Consider the following 15,168-nt stretch of genomic DNA (forward strand, 5'->3'; position numbering starts at 1 on the left):
GGAGACACCTTTGAACTTTAACAGATCCATTAATTGTCTCATTAAAGGACATCAAGAAGGGGCACTCGGGTGCACTACTGCTGAGATTGTGGGTTCAAATCCACCGTGGTGCATTTGTCGGACATCTATACGAATACCATTGGCCCGTGTTCGGGGAAGGGAAGCTGGGCGATGAGGGTGTTTTGTGCATAGATATATATAAGAAAGGCTAGAGGGCTCACCCGCGCTGCTGGCCAATGGAGAGCGACGTCGCTACGTGGCGGCCATCTTACCGAGGGGCAGCATAACATTGTGTCTATGTGCATGTACTTTTTAAATTTCCATAACTTGCTCAATTTTCAACCGATTTTCAAACGGCTTGATTTGTTATAAACGTCAGAGACGTCCGCATACTTATATGCTTTTATATGACGTTCATATAAAAAATAACATTAAGCAGATACGCGTCCTGAATCATAGCCACGTTGATAACGTTTGTAAAAAACCAACCCGTTTGTGAATCTGTCAAGATTTGAGCGAGTTATGACTATTTTTGTTTGAGCTGCCATAGAACATATTGTACTGTAGCCCCTCAGCAAGATGGCCACCAGGTGAACTACGTCAGAGACTCCGCCTTGAGCCATCTAGCCTTTATATATGTCTATGGTTTTGTGTACATAGATAGATGAATAGGTGTGTGTGTGTGTGTGTGTGTGTGTGTGTGTGTGTGTGTGTGTGTGTGTGTGTGTGTGTGTGTGTGTGTGTGTGTGCATATTTTCTTGTTTCTTGTGGTTTGTGTCGATTGACTGGATGTTTATTGTGTTGTGTGTAGATGATCCAGTGTATCTTCCTGAGGAAGCCGAGAGACAGGAATATGTGATGAACGAACATGGAATCATCTACAGAGGAACAGACAGATACATTTCTGCTATGGCCTGGGATTATGGACAGGTAAACATTACATTAGATGATGGGGTTGGATAGAGGACAGACAGACAGACAGACAGACAGACAGACAGACAGACAGACAGACAGACAGACAGACAGACAGACAGACAGACAGACAGACAGACAGACAGACAGACAGACAGACAGACAGACAGACAGACAGACAGACAGACAGACAGACAGACAGACATCTGATAATGAGAAACAATGATAATGAGAAACAAAACAAAACGTGTTAAACTTTATTAAACTCAATATTTTGTCTCTCTCGCTGTCCAGTTTGAGGAAGACATGGTGGACATTTGTCTGAAGTTGTTGGACGTCAACCCCAAGTTTGAGAAAGACCCCGCTGATGACCTCTCCGCTCGCTGTAACCCCATCTATGTCAGCAGAGTGGTCAGTGCTATGGTAAGGCAAACGCAAGGTAGGTAAGGCAAGGCTTATAGCCCCTGCTAGCCTGTAGTGTAGACCAGTAGCCTCGGAAACCCAGACGTTTTTATAGACCAGTTGCTCTCAAAGGGGGTGACGTGGCATTCTAGGGTTTATCAATGTCACTTCAGATTAACCTCTTAAACCCTCTATACTTACTAGTACGACAGACCTAAAAAGATCAGCTAAAATTGGTGAATCTTCCCCCCAGAATAGTGATGCTGGGTTTCAAGTGGATAAATGTCATTTAAGTTCATTTCAATCGTCGTAATATCCTAGGGTACAGTTTACAGGTAACTTTTACTTTAAAATGATGAATACATAATGCATTACTACAATCCGATAATATTATTCTGAATTCTGAAAGGTCATTTTACAAAATGAGTAGGCTACTTTAATTTTTTGTAATAAATATATAAATATATTTTGAAGCCAATACCTTTGTACTCATTACTCAAGTACAATTTTGAATGCAGTACTTTTACTCGTAACAGAGTATTTCTACTTGTGTGTTATAAGTAAAAGTACCAGTCTTCTACTATTGTGTATTTATTTGTGCAGATCAACTCTCTAGATGACAAAGGAGTGCTGGCCGGCTCTTGGAGTGATTATTCCGGTGGCGTCCCGCCCACTCATTGGAACGGAAGTGTCGAAATCCTGCGGAAATGGCGCAAATATAACTGTCAAGCGGTGAAGTACGGGCAGTGCTGGGTGTTCGCCGGGGTCATGTGCACAGGTAAAGAACCCATGAAGCTAATGTGAGCTATAGTGTTTAGTTACGCAAACTCCATTCACTTCATGGGGCCAGTCCAATGGCGGCTCTTAGACTTAGGCTCCATAAGGACAACCGGAGGTTTATGGAATGCATTGGAGTCTATGGGCTTGCGCGAGTACATGGACCATGTGACCAGGCTGTTTTCTTGACAGACATATGACATAATGACATGACAACAGGGCTCAGTGCTTGTTCTACTTATATAAGTCTGCGTTTTTGTTTTTCCCCAGTGATGAGGTGCTTGGGAATTCCATGTCGTGTGGTCACCAACTTCCAGTCAGCCCACGACACAGACGGCAGCCTGACCATTGACGTGTTCCACGCAGGCTACGGAGTTCGGCCCAGGGACTCCAAGGACAGTGTTTGGTGAGTTCATACTCTCATCGCACGACGGTGCCGCATGCAGACAAAAGGTGATCTCCAACTAAAAGCCCTAGCTGTCACCCTGGCACACTACAAACAGACCTAGTTATGACGACCATGCAGACAGTTTACCCTGGTCATTTTGTTCTTTGGTATAGGCTTGTTTTTTCTAACCACAAGGTTACAACGTAATTTAAATCTCATGTTTATTAGACAGAAACTAGGTTAATCGTTTACCTGGTATATAGTTTCAATGTGCTTATTATTATTTAGTAAATTGTTGTTTAGTCTGATTATAGGTTCCTGCATGGATTACCTGTAATCCTACTTTACTGAGGCACTACATGCACTGTCTCTCTGCATTTTATATAACTATGTCCTTACCTTGCTTATTGTAAATCGTTCTGGATAAAATCGTCTGCTAAATACCTAAACTGTTCTACGTGCATCATCAAATGCACCCATTGTTTTCGTTTTTTGTTTTCATTGATAAGGTTACAGTAGCTTGACAGGAAAGGGGGAGAGAGGTGGGGGGAAGACACGCAGAAAAGTTCGTTGGGCTCGGGACTCGAACCCACGACAGACTGTAAGGCTGGATTTCCGGCCTATAGGTGCCTGGACCGCTCACCGCGGCCAGGCCAAATGCACCCATTATTTACAACGGATCTATTTTTGGAGTGCCGACGTATGGCACAGACCACGTGTGTGTGCGTGCATGTGTTTTGGTACGTACTTCGTTTAGGGTTACACAGATACAATAGAGTGCTACAGAGGACTGTTTCTTTTCTGACAGCTGTCCGTTCTGCATGGAGGCTCAAAGCAAAAGGCGATTATTATTCCTCAATAATATAAACACAAACATTGAAGACAAAAGTGCGTAAATGTTACAGGTCTGACGTGGAATGAATCAGCCACTGTATCATTTAATTATTTTGATTTATTTCTGAAAAACAGAAGAAAGGGCACACTGTTTATCTCTGCTGCACATTTGCACAGAACACCACGTTGCACAGAACCCCACATCTGAAGTATTCACTTCCTGTTTAGCTGTGAGTGTGATGTGTGTTTTTTACAGACACCTCAGATAATACATTACCATCCATTAATTAATAACCACATTACAGAAAACAAATATAAACCTCATTAAAGATTCCCCAAACATTCTTAAGTAGTATAAGTAGTAGTAGTAGTATCTTCAGTATAACTCTTAGCCATAACAATCATAACATTTTAACATCTCTATTTTTAAACACCCTCGCGGATTTACCCTTCTCACATTTCCACAGACCAATTATTCATTTTCCCTTTCATTCATATCAGTAGGCTACATCCCTATTAATGTATTAACTCAGTGGACTACCAATACAATTACCATACAGACACATTCTGATTACATTGATCATTCCTACCATCATGTTGCATCAAACTACACCTGAACTTAAACAGATAAACAGACTGTTCTATTTACTATTACACTATTCTACCTTTCTCATTACATTTACCTGAAAAACAGAAGAAAGGGCACACTGTTTATCTCTGCTGCACATTTGCACAGAACACCACGTTGCACAGAACACCACATCTGAAGTATTCACTTCCTGTTTAGCTGTGAGTGTGATGTGTAGCTGCGTGTGTAGCTGCTAGTGTAGTTCCCTGCAGTGTAGGCGCCCCCTACTGTCAGGAGGTTGTTAGGACCTCTCCATTAGTGAACAGGAGACTATTCAATTCAATTCTCATTTAAATTCAGAGTGCTACACCCTCCCCCACTAGAGAAAGAAAAAAAACACATCACTTTTTTTTAATACACTTCTCAGCTACCTTGGGTTTACTTCTCTCATTTTCTTTTCAGTCCATAGTCATTCACAGTCTCAAATACACTAGAGTCTCTGTGGTAAGGAGTGACTGTGTGAATTAGTCCTTGCTGTGCTTCACATCTGCCATGGTCTCCAAAATCCATTCGCTGCACTCTGGTTGCAGGATACTATCAGACTCTGTACCCCGGCCCCTCGTTGACCCAGGGATGGCTGTCCTAAATTGTCATAGGTCAAGGTCAACGGTGCTCTCCTATTCCTGGTAGGATACAGTCTTTGATCCTGTCTGTCCACCGAATCAGTGGAGCTGTCCTGTCCTTCCCCATCTGAAGATTCTTCGTCAGACCCGGTTGATTCCGGGGCTATTAGGCTGTCCGTCTCCAGCTCTGGCTCACTTGTAGATTCCTCTTCCCCTCCCGTTGCCTCAACATTACCTTCGTGCCTGCCGTTATCCATATCCATGTCATCTAGCATGGTGGTCATTGAACTGTTTTCTTTTCCCACTGGAATTACAGGAATGAGAACACCTTCATACTCCTCATCTGAATCATCTTGTCCCTGATAAGTTGCCACATGTCTTTGCTGAAGATGCCTTCTTTGATTCTGCCTTTTCTTTGCATCAACGTCTCGACTCAGTGGGAGTGAGTCACAAGGCAAAAGGAGATTCCTGTGAACTATCCTGTTCCTTCCTTTTCCATCCTCTGGTCGGATCTCAAAGACGGGACTGTCTTCATTTTTCTTGCCCATGACAACATGTATTTTGTCTTCCCAATGGGATCTTAATTTGCCTGGGCCACCTCGCTCATTAAGGTTTCTGATGAGGACTCTGCTTCCCGGCGGTAGGTCTGTGCCATACACTTTCCTGTCATAATGGCTTTTCCCCCTTTCAGCATGTTTCTCTACTGCTCTGGATGCGATCTGGTAGGCCTCTGTCATTTGCTCTCTCCATTTTTGTACATATTCCGCATGTGTGTTCTCTGAGTTATCTGGATTCAGGTTGAACATTAAGTCAATTGGAAGTCTTGGGGAGCGCCCGAAAAGTAGGTAAAAGGGGGAATACCCGGTTGCCTCATGTTTTGTGCAATTATAGGCATGCACTACTTTGGGGAGGGATTTCGGCCAATCTCTTTTCTGTTCTTCAGGTAGACACCGTAACATTGACAGCAAAGTCCGATTGAACCGTTCCACCTGCCCATTCCCTTGGGGGTGATACGGGGTTGTCATGGAGTTCTGGATGCCACACAGTTCATGCAATCTTGCCATCATTTTGTTATTGAACTCAGCACCTCGGTCATGGTGGAACCGGGTCGCGAATCCAAACTTAAGCACAAAGTCCTCGAACAATTTTTCAGCCACTGTTTTGGAAGATTTATTCTTTGTGGCATAAGCCTGGGCGAACCTTGTGTAGTGATCCATGATCACTAAAATGTATTCATAGCCCTGTCTGGATGTCTCTAGGTGCAAAAAATCAATTGACACCAACTCAAAGGGGTAAGTTGACTTGATTGTTGTTAGAGGGGCTCTAGTGGGTTTATTCGGCTTCCTACGCTTAAGACACTCACAGACTTCAGTCACATAATGCTCAACATCACTTTGCATTTGAGGCCAGAAGAATCTCTCCCTTACTAGTGATATAGTCCTCTCAGCTCCCAGGTGCCCCATCTCCTCATGCAGCTCCTTGTAGACGCAGGGGAGAAACTCCCGGGGCAGCACCAGCTGACGTCTTCTGGGGGTCTGACGATAAAGGATTCCTTCAGTGTCCAGGTGGAGCTTCTTCCACTCTCTCAGAAGGATGCCCACCTCTCTCTGTTCTCTTCTCCTTTCAACATTTGTGGGTGGTTGGCCTCTTTTGAGATACCACAGGGCCCGTCCAATGACTTCATCCTTTTCCTGAGCAGTCTTTAGCTGTTTTGTAGGGATTTGTGACAATGTTGAGCAGACTGTGTCACCACCCAAAGTCTCTAAGACTACTGGGCTGATCCAGGTGGTGAGGGTCTCCATCTGTACTGACACACCCTTCAGCGCCGCACTCACCGCATTAACTTGAGTGTCTTCTGTGTACTCATCCCATTTCTCTATTTGCAGGGGCATCCGGGAAAGGCCATCAGCATCACTGTTCGCCCGGCCAGGGCGGTACTTGATGTTGAAATTGTAGTCAGCCAGTTCTGCCACCCAGCGGTGGCCGGTTGCATTCAGTTTGGCTGAGGTTAAGACGTAAGTCAACGGATTATTATCCGTGTAGACGGTGAATGATGAGGCGTGGTAAAGGTAATCTCTGAAACGCTCGCATATTGCCCATTTCATTGCGAGGAATTCCAATTTCCCGGAGTGCAGATGGTAATTCTTCTCAGCTGGGCTCAAGGTTCTTGACCCGTATCCAATTACCACCATGTCCCCGTTTTGTCTCTGGTATAATACGGCCCCTAAACCCTCCTGGGAGGCGTCGCAGTGTAGTACGAATGGCTGGGAGAAATCTGGGTAGCCCAGCACTGGAGGGTTGGTCAAACAGTCCACCAATTCCTCTAATGCCAGCTGGTGTTCTTCTGTCCAGCATATGGGGGTACTACTGGCCAGCTGACTGTGGTGTTTCTTTTTGGGACCTTTCTTTCCACGCACGGGTTCAATTGGAGCTGCTGCTCCGGTCCTCCTGTCTGTATCACTTGGCTGACACAACAGCCCATATAGGGCTCTGGCACGGCGTGAAAAGTTCTTTATGTACGGCCGGTAGTACGACAAAAAGCCTAATACTTTTCTCAACTCTCCCACGGTGGCAGGCCTCTTTTCTTTCAAAGCCAGCACTGGCTCAATGTCTGCTGGATCCATTGTGTAGCCCTGCTCTGACACTAACCGGCCTAGGAACCGAACACTCCTTCTGAACATTTCACATTTCTTGGCCGTGAGTTTAATGCCAAACTTTTGGTAGCTCTGTAATACCATACGGATGTGGTTCAAGTGTTCATCAAAGGAGTGACTATGGACCAGGTTGTCATCCAAATAGGGTAAGCAGATGTCATCTCTCATCCCCTCCAGGCATTCCTCCATGGCCCTCTGGAATTCCGCAGGTGAAGAGCTCAACCCAAAGGGTATCCGGGTCCACTCAAACAGGCCCCAGGGTGTGATGAATGCGGTTAATGGCCGGCTCTCCTCATCCACGAAACCCTGGTGATAAGCCTTCCCCTGGTCCAAAACTGAATACCAGGAACTCCCACATAGACTGTCAATTAAGTCCTGGATTCTGGGGATCGGATGTCTGTCTGGAACCGACTTCTTGTTTAACTCTCTGTAATCACAACAGAGCCGTAGTCCTCCATCTTTTTTTCTCACTACCACCACTGGAGAGGAGTATGGTGATCTTGACTTTTGAATCCACCCCCTATCCAACAGGTCACGCAAATACTGCTTTACTTCCTGATGCAGTGGCTTAGGGATAGACATGTATGTTCTCTTCACAGGGGTGGGATCATGGAGAGTGATATGTATCTTCAATGATGGAATACATCCAATGTCATGCTCATGACGTGAAAATGCCTTACATTCTTCCCTGAGCAACTGCTGTGCTTTCCTCCGCTCCTCTTCAGGCAGGTGGTTTAGTTGCACTGGGGGGTCCCATTTTTCTTCTGGGGGCCCGTCGTCTCCGGTCTCTTCTCTGTTACCACTGATCGCTGGCGGATGCTTCTCTTTGTCTGTGTCTTTATCATCACTGGCCCCAAAAGTGCTGCGCAAAGCCGGATATAATCCGCTCACTGGCTCTAGGTGGCCCACCTGCATTTTCCTGTCTAATGTCAGTGTGTGTTTTGTAGAATTCATCACTGGAATTCTGATACATGATGATTTCCCCTTCTGTAGAGTGACAAGCATCTCGCCACTGCTTAGCCCCTCAGGCCAGTCTAGTCCTCCGTTTGGTACAAAGAGCATCACCTTCTTATCTTCTAAAATGCCAGCGTGTGTGCGGCCCTTCACAATGGCTAGTTCCCCAGGTGGTATTTTAATGCATACATTTCCCACTTTCACTGGCGTATGTTCATGTTTTTCTACAGGGGCGATGAGTACTTCTGCCAATTTTTTTACATCTTTTTCCTCCAGGGTGAAGACTGCTCCAAGGGTGGAGATTAACTCTGGTGTTACCCCCTCTTTCAGTATGCACTCAATCACATTAAACCCAATAATGGGGTCTTCAGCCACTTTTGGGTCAGGACTTACCAGAATGGGTACTTGTACAGCTTTCGGGGAATTTTTGGTTTGGCCAAAGCTGATTTCTATTTCCACCCACCCACAAAAAGGTATCTGTGTTTGATTTACAGCTAACCCACTGAGTTTCACTGGTCCCAATAAATCACTGAGGGGTCTCACTTGGGTGTGTGGGAGAAATGTCTGTCTCCAATCTTCATTCACCATACAAGCTTGAGCACCAGTGTCCCACCAGGCCGTGACTGGGGTGTTGTCAAAAAAACAGTTCACCATGCATTTCTTCCCTACCACATCCACTAATGTAGCTTGACTCTTAGGGTTCAGGAAGCCTATCCGGAGAGTCTCAATTTGTTCTTTGTTGCTTGCAGGGCCCATATCCCCTTCCTGCTTTGCGTTTGTAGTTTTTGCTCTCATGGGGAATGTGTTCTGAACTGCAGTGCTCCCCTTCTCAGCAGTCCTCTTCAGTTTCCCTGGTTCGATCTGGACTGGCGACACCCCCATGCGAAGTGCCCTACGTCTCCACACCTGAAACAGTGGTCACATGAGTCCATCTTTCCTTGGGTCATGCATGTCTCACAAGCCCTAATCTGCCTTCTTCTCATCAGCTGCCCAGGCTGAGATGTGCCACGTTGCCCCATACAGTCTTTCAGCAGTTCCCGAATCTCTGCCATCTCTGCTCTCAACTCGTGCACCACATCTTTAGTCGCAGACTCCCCTCTCTTCTCTGTTACAACTTTTGTCTTCCCCGCCACACTACTCTGCGGTGGGGACTCTGACTGTTGCCTATCTCCTCCCGATTGGATGGGACTGTAATTGATGGTCAGGTCTGTTTGTAGTTCACTGGCGGTTGCTGCCCTCATGTGGACGGTTTTCTTAAACTTATGTCTCCTTTCTTCTTCCAACCGTGAGGACATGTTCAGTTGTTCAATCAACTCTTCATCTGTTATTGCTGTGTTCTCAAGCACATGCCTCATATCAAATTTCAGTGAATCACTTTGCAGTCCGGTGTACACTGACCTGAGGAATTTCTTTTGGACTAGTTCTGCTCCATACTGTTCTTCCCCCTCATCATCTGTGGTGGCAATAAGACGGTCTTTGAGTTCAATGGCTCTGAAGAGGAAACTTTGTGCTGTCTCTTTCGGCTCTTGCAGGAGGTTGATCAGCTGATGATATAGGTCAGAGGGGCTTTCCACTTTGAAATGGCCCTTCAACACGATTTTTAACTTGGGAATTGTGAGGTCTCTCTTAGACTCCAGCATGCTTCGCAATGGTAGGCCAGGGCTTATGGCTCGGATTACTGCTTCGATGATTTCTGAGTCTTTATAGTGTTTCTTTAGACCCCCGTTAATCTGGTGGAGCAGGTTGGTGTAGCTCAGCCTCTCCTTCTGGCCGCCTTCTCCAATCTGACCCCAAATCTTAAACTCCTTCTTTATAGTCACTTCTGGGGCGAGTCCAGTCTCCTTTTGAGGGGTACTATTGTCTGCCAGGCTGTCAGGCTGGCCCAGCCTCTGACTGAGTGACTTTATCTGTTCCCCCATCTGGTCTCTGGCTTTCTGTTGCTCCATCTCTAGATTGACATATCTTTTCCTCAGCTCCAACAGCACGTCCTGTTCTCCCCCACTGCCCTTGAAGCCTTCTATTGTGTTTAATAAGTCTTTCATGAAATGGCACGCCCCCTCTGCGTCCTCCTTCTCGGCCACCTCATCAATGGTAGCCTCAATCAGCTTGACAAGGCCACGTCTGCTTTGCTTCGCTGCGTCCAGTCCCTTGCACTTTGCCTGCAGGCCGACCTGGACCAGTTCTTCTTTCTGAAGCTTCCCCAATGCAGCACTGGCCTGTTCCTGTAGCTCCTCAAGCTCCATTTTCTGGGACAGGGTAATAGACGAACAATCTTGGTCCTCTTGTTAACTTTGTTACTGAGGTTGATGTCCGGATCCCGGGTTTCGGCACCAAAATGTTACAGGTCTGACGTGGAATGAATCAGCCACTGTATCATTTAATTATTTTGATTTATTTCTGAAAAACAGAAGAAAGGGCACACTGTTTATCTCTGCTGCACATTTGCACAGAACACCACGTTGCACAGAACCCCACATCTGAAGTATTCACTTCCTGTTTAGCTGTGAGTGTGATGTGTGTTTTTTACAGACACCTCAGATAATACATTACCATCCATTAATTAATAACCACATTACAGAAAACAAATATAAACCTCATTAAAGATTCCCCAAACATTCTTAAGTAGTATAAGTAGTAGTAGTAGTATCTTCAGTATAACTCTTAGCCATAACAATCATAACATTTTAACATCTCTATTTTTAAACACACTCCCTCGCGGATTTACCCTTCTCACATTTCCACAGACCAATTATTCATTTTCCCTTTCATTCATATCAGTAGGCTACATCCCTATTAATGTATTAACTCAGTGGACTACCAATACAATTACCATACAGACACATTCTGATTACATTGATCATTCCTACCATCATGTTGCATCAAACTACACCTGAACTTAAACAGATAAACAGACTGTTCTATTTACTATTACACTATTCTACCTTTCTCATTACATTTACCTGAAAAACAGAAGAAAGGGCACACTGTTTATCTCTGCTGCACATTTGCACAGAACACCACGTTGCACAGAACACCACATCTGAAGTATTCACTTCCTGTTTAGCTGTGAGTGTGATGTGTAGCTGCGTGTGTAGCTGCTAGTGTAGTTCCCTGCAGTGTAGGCGCCCCCTACTGTCAGGAGGTTGTTAGGACCTCTCCATTAGTGAACAGGAGACTATTCAATTCAATTCTCATTTAAATTCAGAGTGCTACATAAACACAAACATTGAAGACCAATTGTGATTGGCCAGAATGAGATGATGTATGATGACATATGATCGTAAGAGCGCCCCTCACTTCACACGGGTGTGATTTTATTTATTTAGTCTGGTTGTTTATGCTTCCATTAATGGGAATATTTGACACGTGCAGTCAGGGACACTGGTCGATGGCGTGTTCAGTGTGTCAGAGCCTTAACAGCGTGGCGTGATGCATGGAGCGTGGAGTATGAAATTGAACTCGAGACAAAAGAAAGGAAAGAGACTTTTTTGTACTGTATTGTCCCGTCTCACATATATCCAGTCTCTTTTTCTCCACTGTCATGTCCGTGCACAGTTACCTGAAGAGTAATCATTAATGACAAAAGGTGGCAGTGATTACAAAATTGCACCCGTGTGAAGTGTGGGGCGCTCTTATCATCATACATCATCATACACCATCTCATGGGGTGGCGGTGGCTCAGGGGTAGAGTAGCTGGATGGTAACCGCAAGGTTGCCAGTTCGAACCTGGGCTCCCCCAGAGTTAGTGTCAAAGTGTCCTTGAGCAAGACACTGAACCCCAAATTGCTCCTGATGTGCTGGTTGGTGCCTTGCATGGTTTCTTCCGCCATTGGTGTATGAATGTGTGTGTGAATGGGTGAATGTAATGCACAATCTATGTAAAGCACCATTTATTTTTGTCTTCAATGTTTGTGTTTGGTTTACACAAACACTCAAAACTGGCCATTCATTATCAATGGCATTCAATGTTTGTATTAGGACAATGTTTGTGTTCACACAAACCCTCAAAGCTGGACATAGGAAGGGTTAGCACCGTTATATAACGATTACCCTGTGGTCAGGTAGCCCACGTGTAAAGTGTCCGTCCACCACCGTGGAGTACCGGGGTCTGAATCCATCACAGTGCATCCGACACATGGCTTGGCCAAGGGAGATATTAGGCTTTTTCTTTGGTCTTTCAGGCAGATGCGAGTCACTCTCTGCTACATGCATCTTTGTGCGGAGACTTGCACCTTTTCAGCTTGAGGAGACGTCCATGTTTCTCTGCAGAGGTTCCAGGTCAACATCGGCGTTTTTCTGCTCGCTCTCGGCGGTGTACAGGTTGTTCTCCTGGATGTAGCGAACCACGGGGTCTGGCGTCAGGTACCTGACACTCTGTCCCCGCCGCAACGCTCGCCGCACACGAGTGGCCGAGATCTCGTTTGTCACCCATTGGCGGACCACGTGGATGTTCTTACGATGCCTCCATAGAGCGTCAGATTTGTGGATGACCTCCTCAGCATCTGTCTCGTGGCGGCTGATGCAGACCACACCATAGAGACCTAGGATCTCAGCCACGTCCTCCTCCTTCCAGAGATTTGGAGTCTCGAAGGAGTCCAGGACGTCTGCCCCGCACAGCAGCATCAACCGTGGGCTTTGCTCCTTCTTTGCGCTCTTTCTCCTTCTTTGAAGCTCTTTGTTCTGCCCTACCGCTACCTGTTCCCTGCAGTGATGCCGCGCTACTTTAACCGTCTCCGTCCACTTAGGCTGTTCGCTCTCCCAGGGGTCTACTGTGATCCAGTCAGAGTCTTCTATGGCCAGTTGGGCCATCTGCACACGGTGGCGGGCTTCTATCAGGCCCTTCTTCTTATAGCCGTCACCCACTGGAGAGATGATGCCTTTCACCACCTTGTATGGGCCCATGTCTTCCAGATAGTCTCTGGCCATCTCGAACATCCTCAGGTGCATGTTGGTTACGGGGTTGAAAGAGCCACAGGACAGCAGCACTACTTTGGTTGGATGCTGGGACTCCATTGTCTTTGGGCTGATTCTCTGCTCTAATGGCTCCTCTTCTTGTGTGACTTATACGTACGTACTTGTGAATGCCCCTGGAGGAATGTCCCTAAACGGTGTGAAAGGCAGACTAACTTTAAAGCATGCTACGCTTTTACCTTTGATCTGCCTCGACCCTCATGTCATCACTCTGACACCAGTCTCATTCATGCAGTTGTCCAAATATGGACTTCCATTACATGATACTGGCATCCAAGCACTCTGATCAGAATATGGGGTAACCATGACAACCTAATGTCAACAAACATTTAAAGAGTCAAGTACAGACACACACACATGTGTCTCTGTGTCCTTTCACTCATGCCTATATGGAGTTCCTCACTGACATCATCAATATATCATTTGCCCAAATATTCCACAATGCTCCACATTTGGCCTTCAAATACTCTGATTTACCCTAGAAAGTATGTTTTACCAATGACCTGTTTTACCCTTAGCAACCGCCTATTATACCCTAGCAAACATGTTACCCTTAGCAACCACCTATTATCCATACCACACTGTTTACCCTTTTTTACCCATAGCAACCACCTATTATACCCCAGCAACCACTGCTGTATCAATTTATCATATCAACCATCCGTTTCCCATTAGAAACTACCTATTGCACCAGAGCACCTACGTCGCACCGCCGATCAGACCCATTTCTCTGAGTCATAGTGGCGGCCTGACGGGGGCTTTGTCAGAGTACCCATTGTACAGTTTGTCTGTGCCCCATTTCTGCAAATATATGGAGATCTATATCTGTCAGTCATTGTTCCCGTCATGATTGACATCAGTATATGCTCATATATTGGTTTGTGCCCATATCAGTCGGATCTGCGGTTCTGGACAACCCGCTTATCCAAACGACTCAACGGTGGGCACCACACTCCCACAACCAGTGTATAATATATGTGGCAAGTTTGAACTCGGTCGGTCCCATATATACAGATGACCATATATGGGCATAGCGGTCTGACGTGGCAATGGACAACCGGATCTCCATAATATGCCTATGGGTGTATCAGGTTTGTTTGTGGTTATGTCTGAGTCATAGTCGAGCTTGTTTATTGTGGTTATTATGTCTGAGTCATAGCGATGTGGATTTGTTTATGGTTATACAGCAGGTTGATGGAGGTCGTGGGCTAAAACTTTGCCCAAAATGTGCATAGACTGGTCATGGAAGCCATGTGTCGTTACTCATTATTATGGGTCAAAATAACATGCACACTGACAGAAGGACGTGTCCTGCTGTTTGGATGCAAACATATTTCCTTTTTGAGCGGTGCTAACCGCTCCAACATCACGTGACAACATCTATTCCTTTCCGCCCCCTGTGACGTCATGTGGGTCAATACATCTTCATCATCATAATATAGGCACCGCTTCACACAAGTGTGATTTATTTGAATTACAAAGTAGAAGTAGGACATTTCCAAAAAAGTGTGGTTGCTATAAAAGGTATGATAATGATGTATGATGATGATGTCTTGACAAGGGGCGGAATAATCTGGTTGCCCTGTTTAGTTAGGCAACCACACTAATGAGTCATGACATTATGGGCAGTATTATGCGTGTCTTAAGTACCAGGTCTTATTACTTAACTTAAGACCCGGAGGCGTGATCGATGCCATTTGGCTATTCTGAGTGGCCAAACAGCATTGACCATGCCTCCAGGTCTTAAATTAAGTAATAAGACCTGGTACTTAAGACACACATAATACTGCCCTAAGTGTTGATGATGGTCTGACTCTGAAACGTCCTTCTGTCAGTGCGTTATTTGTGGACTTTAATGCCGGCCTCTTGCACCCATGGCTTTAACTTTGGTAAGTCTCGAGTTTAGAGCACAAACCTTTTAAACGTATTGTTGTTTATTGTGCCATGCAGGAATTTCCATGTGTGGGTGGAGGCCTGGATGAAACGGCGAGACCTGAAGGAAGATGGAAGCTATGATGGCTGGCAAGTTCTGGACCCAACCCCACAGGAGAGGAGCAAAGGTATACTTGTCTCTGAAAGCATTAA

General features: G+C 45.6%; 2 protein-coding genes across 2 annotated transcripts in view; one reads left to right on the forward strand and one right to left on the reverse strand.

Moving 5' to 3' along the window:
* Nucleotides 1-15,168, forward strand: part of tgm8 (transglutaminase 8) — a 28,566-nt gene that overhangs the window by 3,784 nt on the left and 9,614 nt on the right. The window contains exons 4-8 of the mRNA XM_079510222.1: nucleotides 812-930; nucleotides 1,207-1,335; nucleotides 1,918-2,092; nucleotides 2,362-2,497; nucleotides 15,034-15,143. Of these exons, the coding sequence (XP_079366348.1) occupies nucleotides 812-930; nucleotides 1,207-1,335; nucleotides 1,918-2,092; nucleotides 2,362-2,497; nucleotides 15,034-15,143 (669 nt within the window). The remainder of the gene's footprint in view (nucleotides 1-811; nucleotides 931-1,206; nucleotides 1,336-1,917; nucleotides 2,093-2,361; nucleotides 2,498-15,033; nucleotides 15,144-15,168) is intronic.
* On the reverse strand, nucleotides 12,349-13,125 carry LOC306929233 (nicotinamide/nicotinic acid mononucleotide adenylyltransferase 1-like; the record flags this gene model as incomplete). The annotated part of the gene is made up of 1 exon (XM_079509675.1): nucleotides 12,349-13,125. The coding sequence occupies one exon, from the start codon at nucleotides 13,123-13,125 to the stop codon at nucleotides 12,349-12,351; it is 777 nt and encodes a 258-aa protein (XP_079365801.1).

This window comes from Electrona antarctica (genome assembly GCF_951216825.1).
Source record: "Electrona antarctica genome assembly, chromosome: 9".
Taxonomy (NCBI): Eukaryota; Metazoa; Chordata; class Actinopteri; order Myctophiformes; family Myctophidae; genus Electrona; species Electrona antarctica.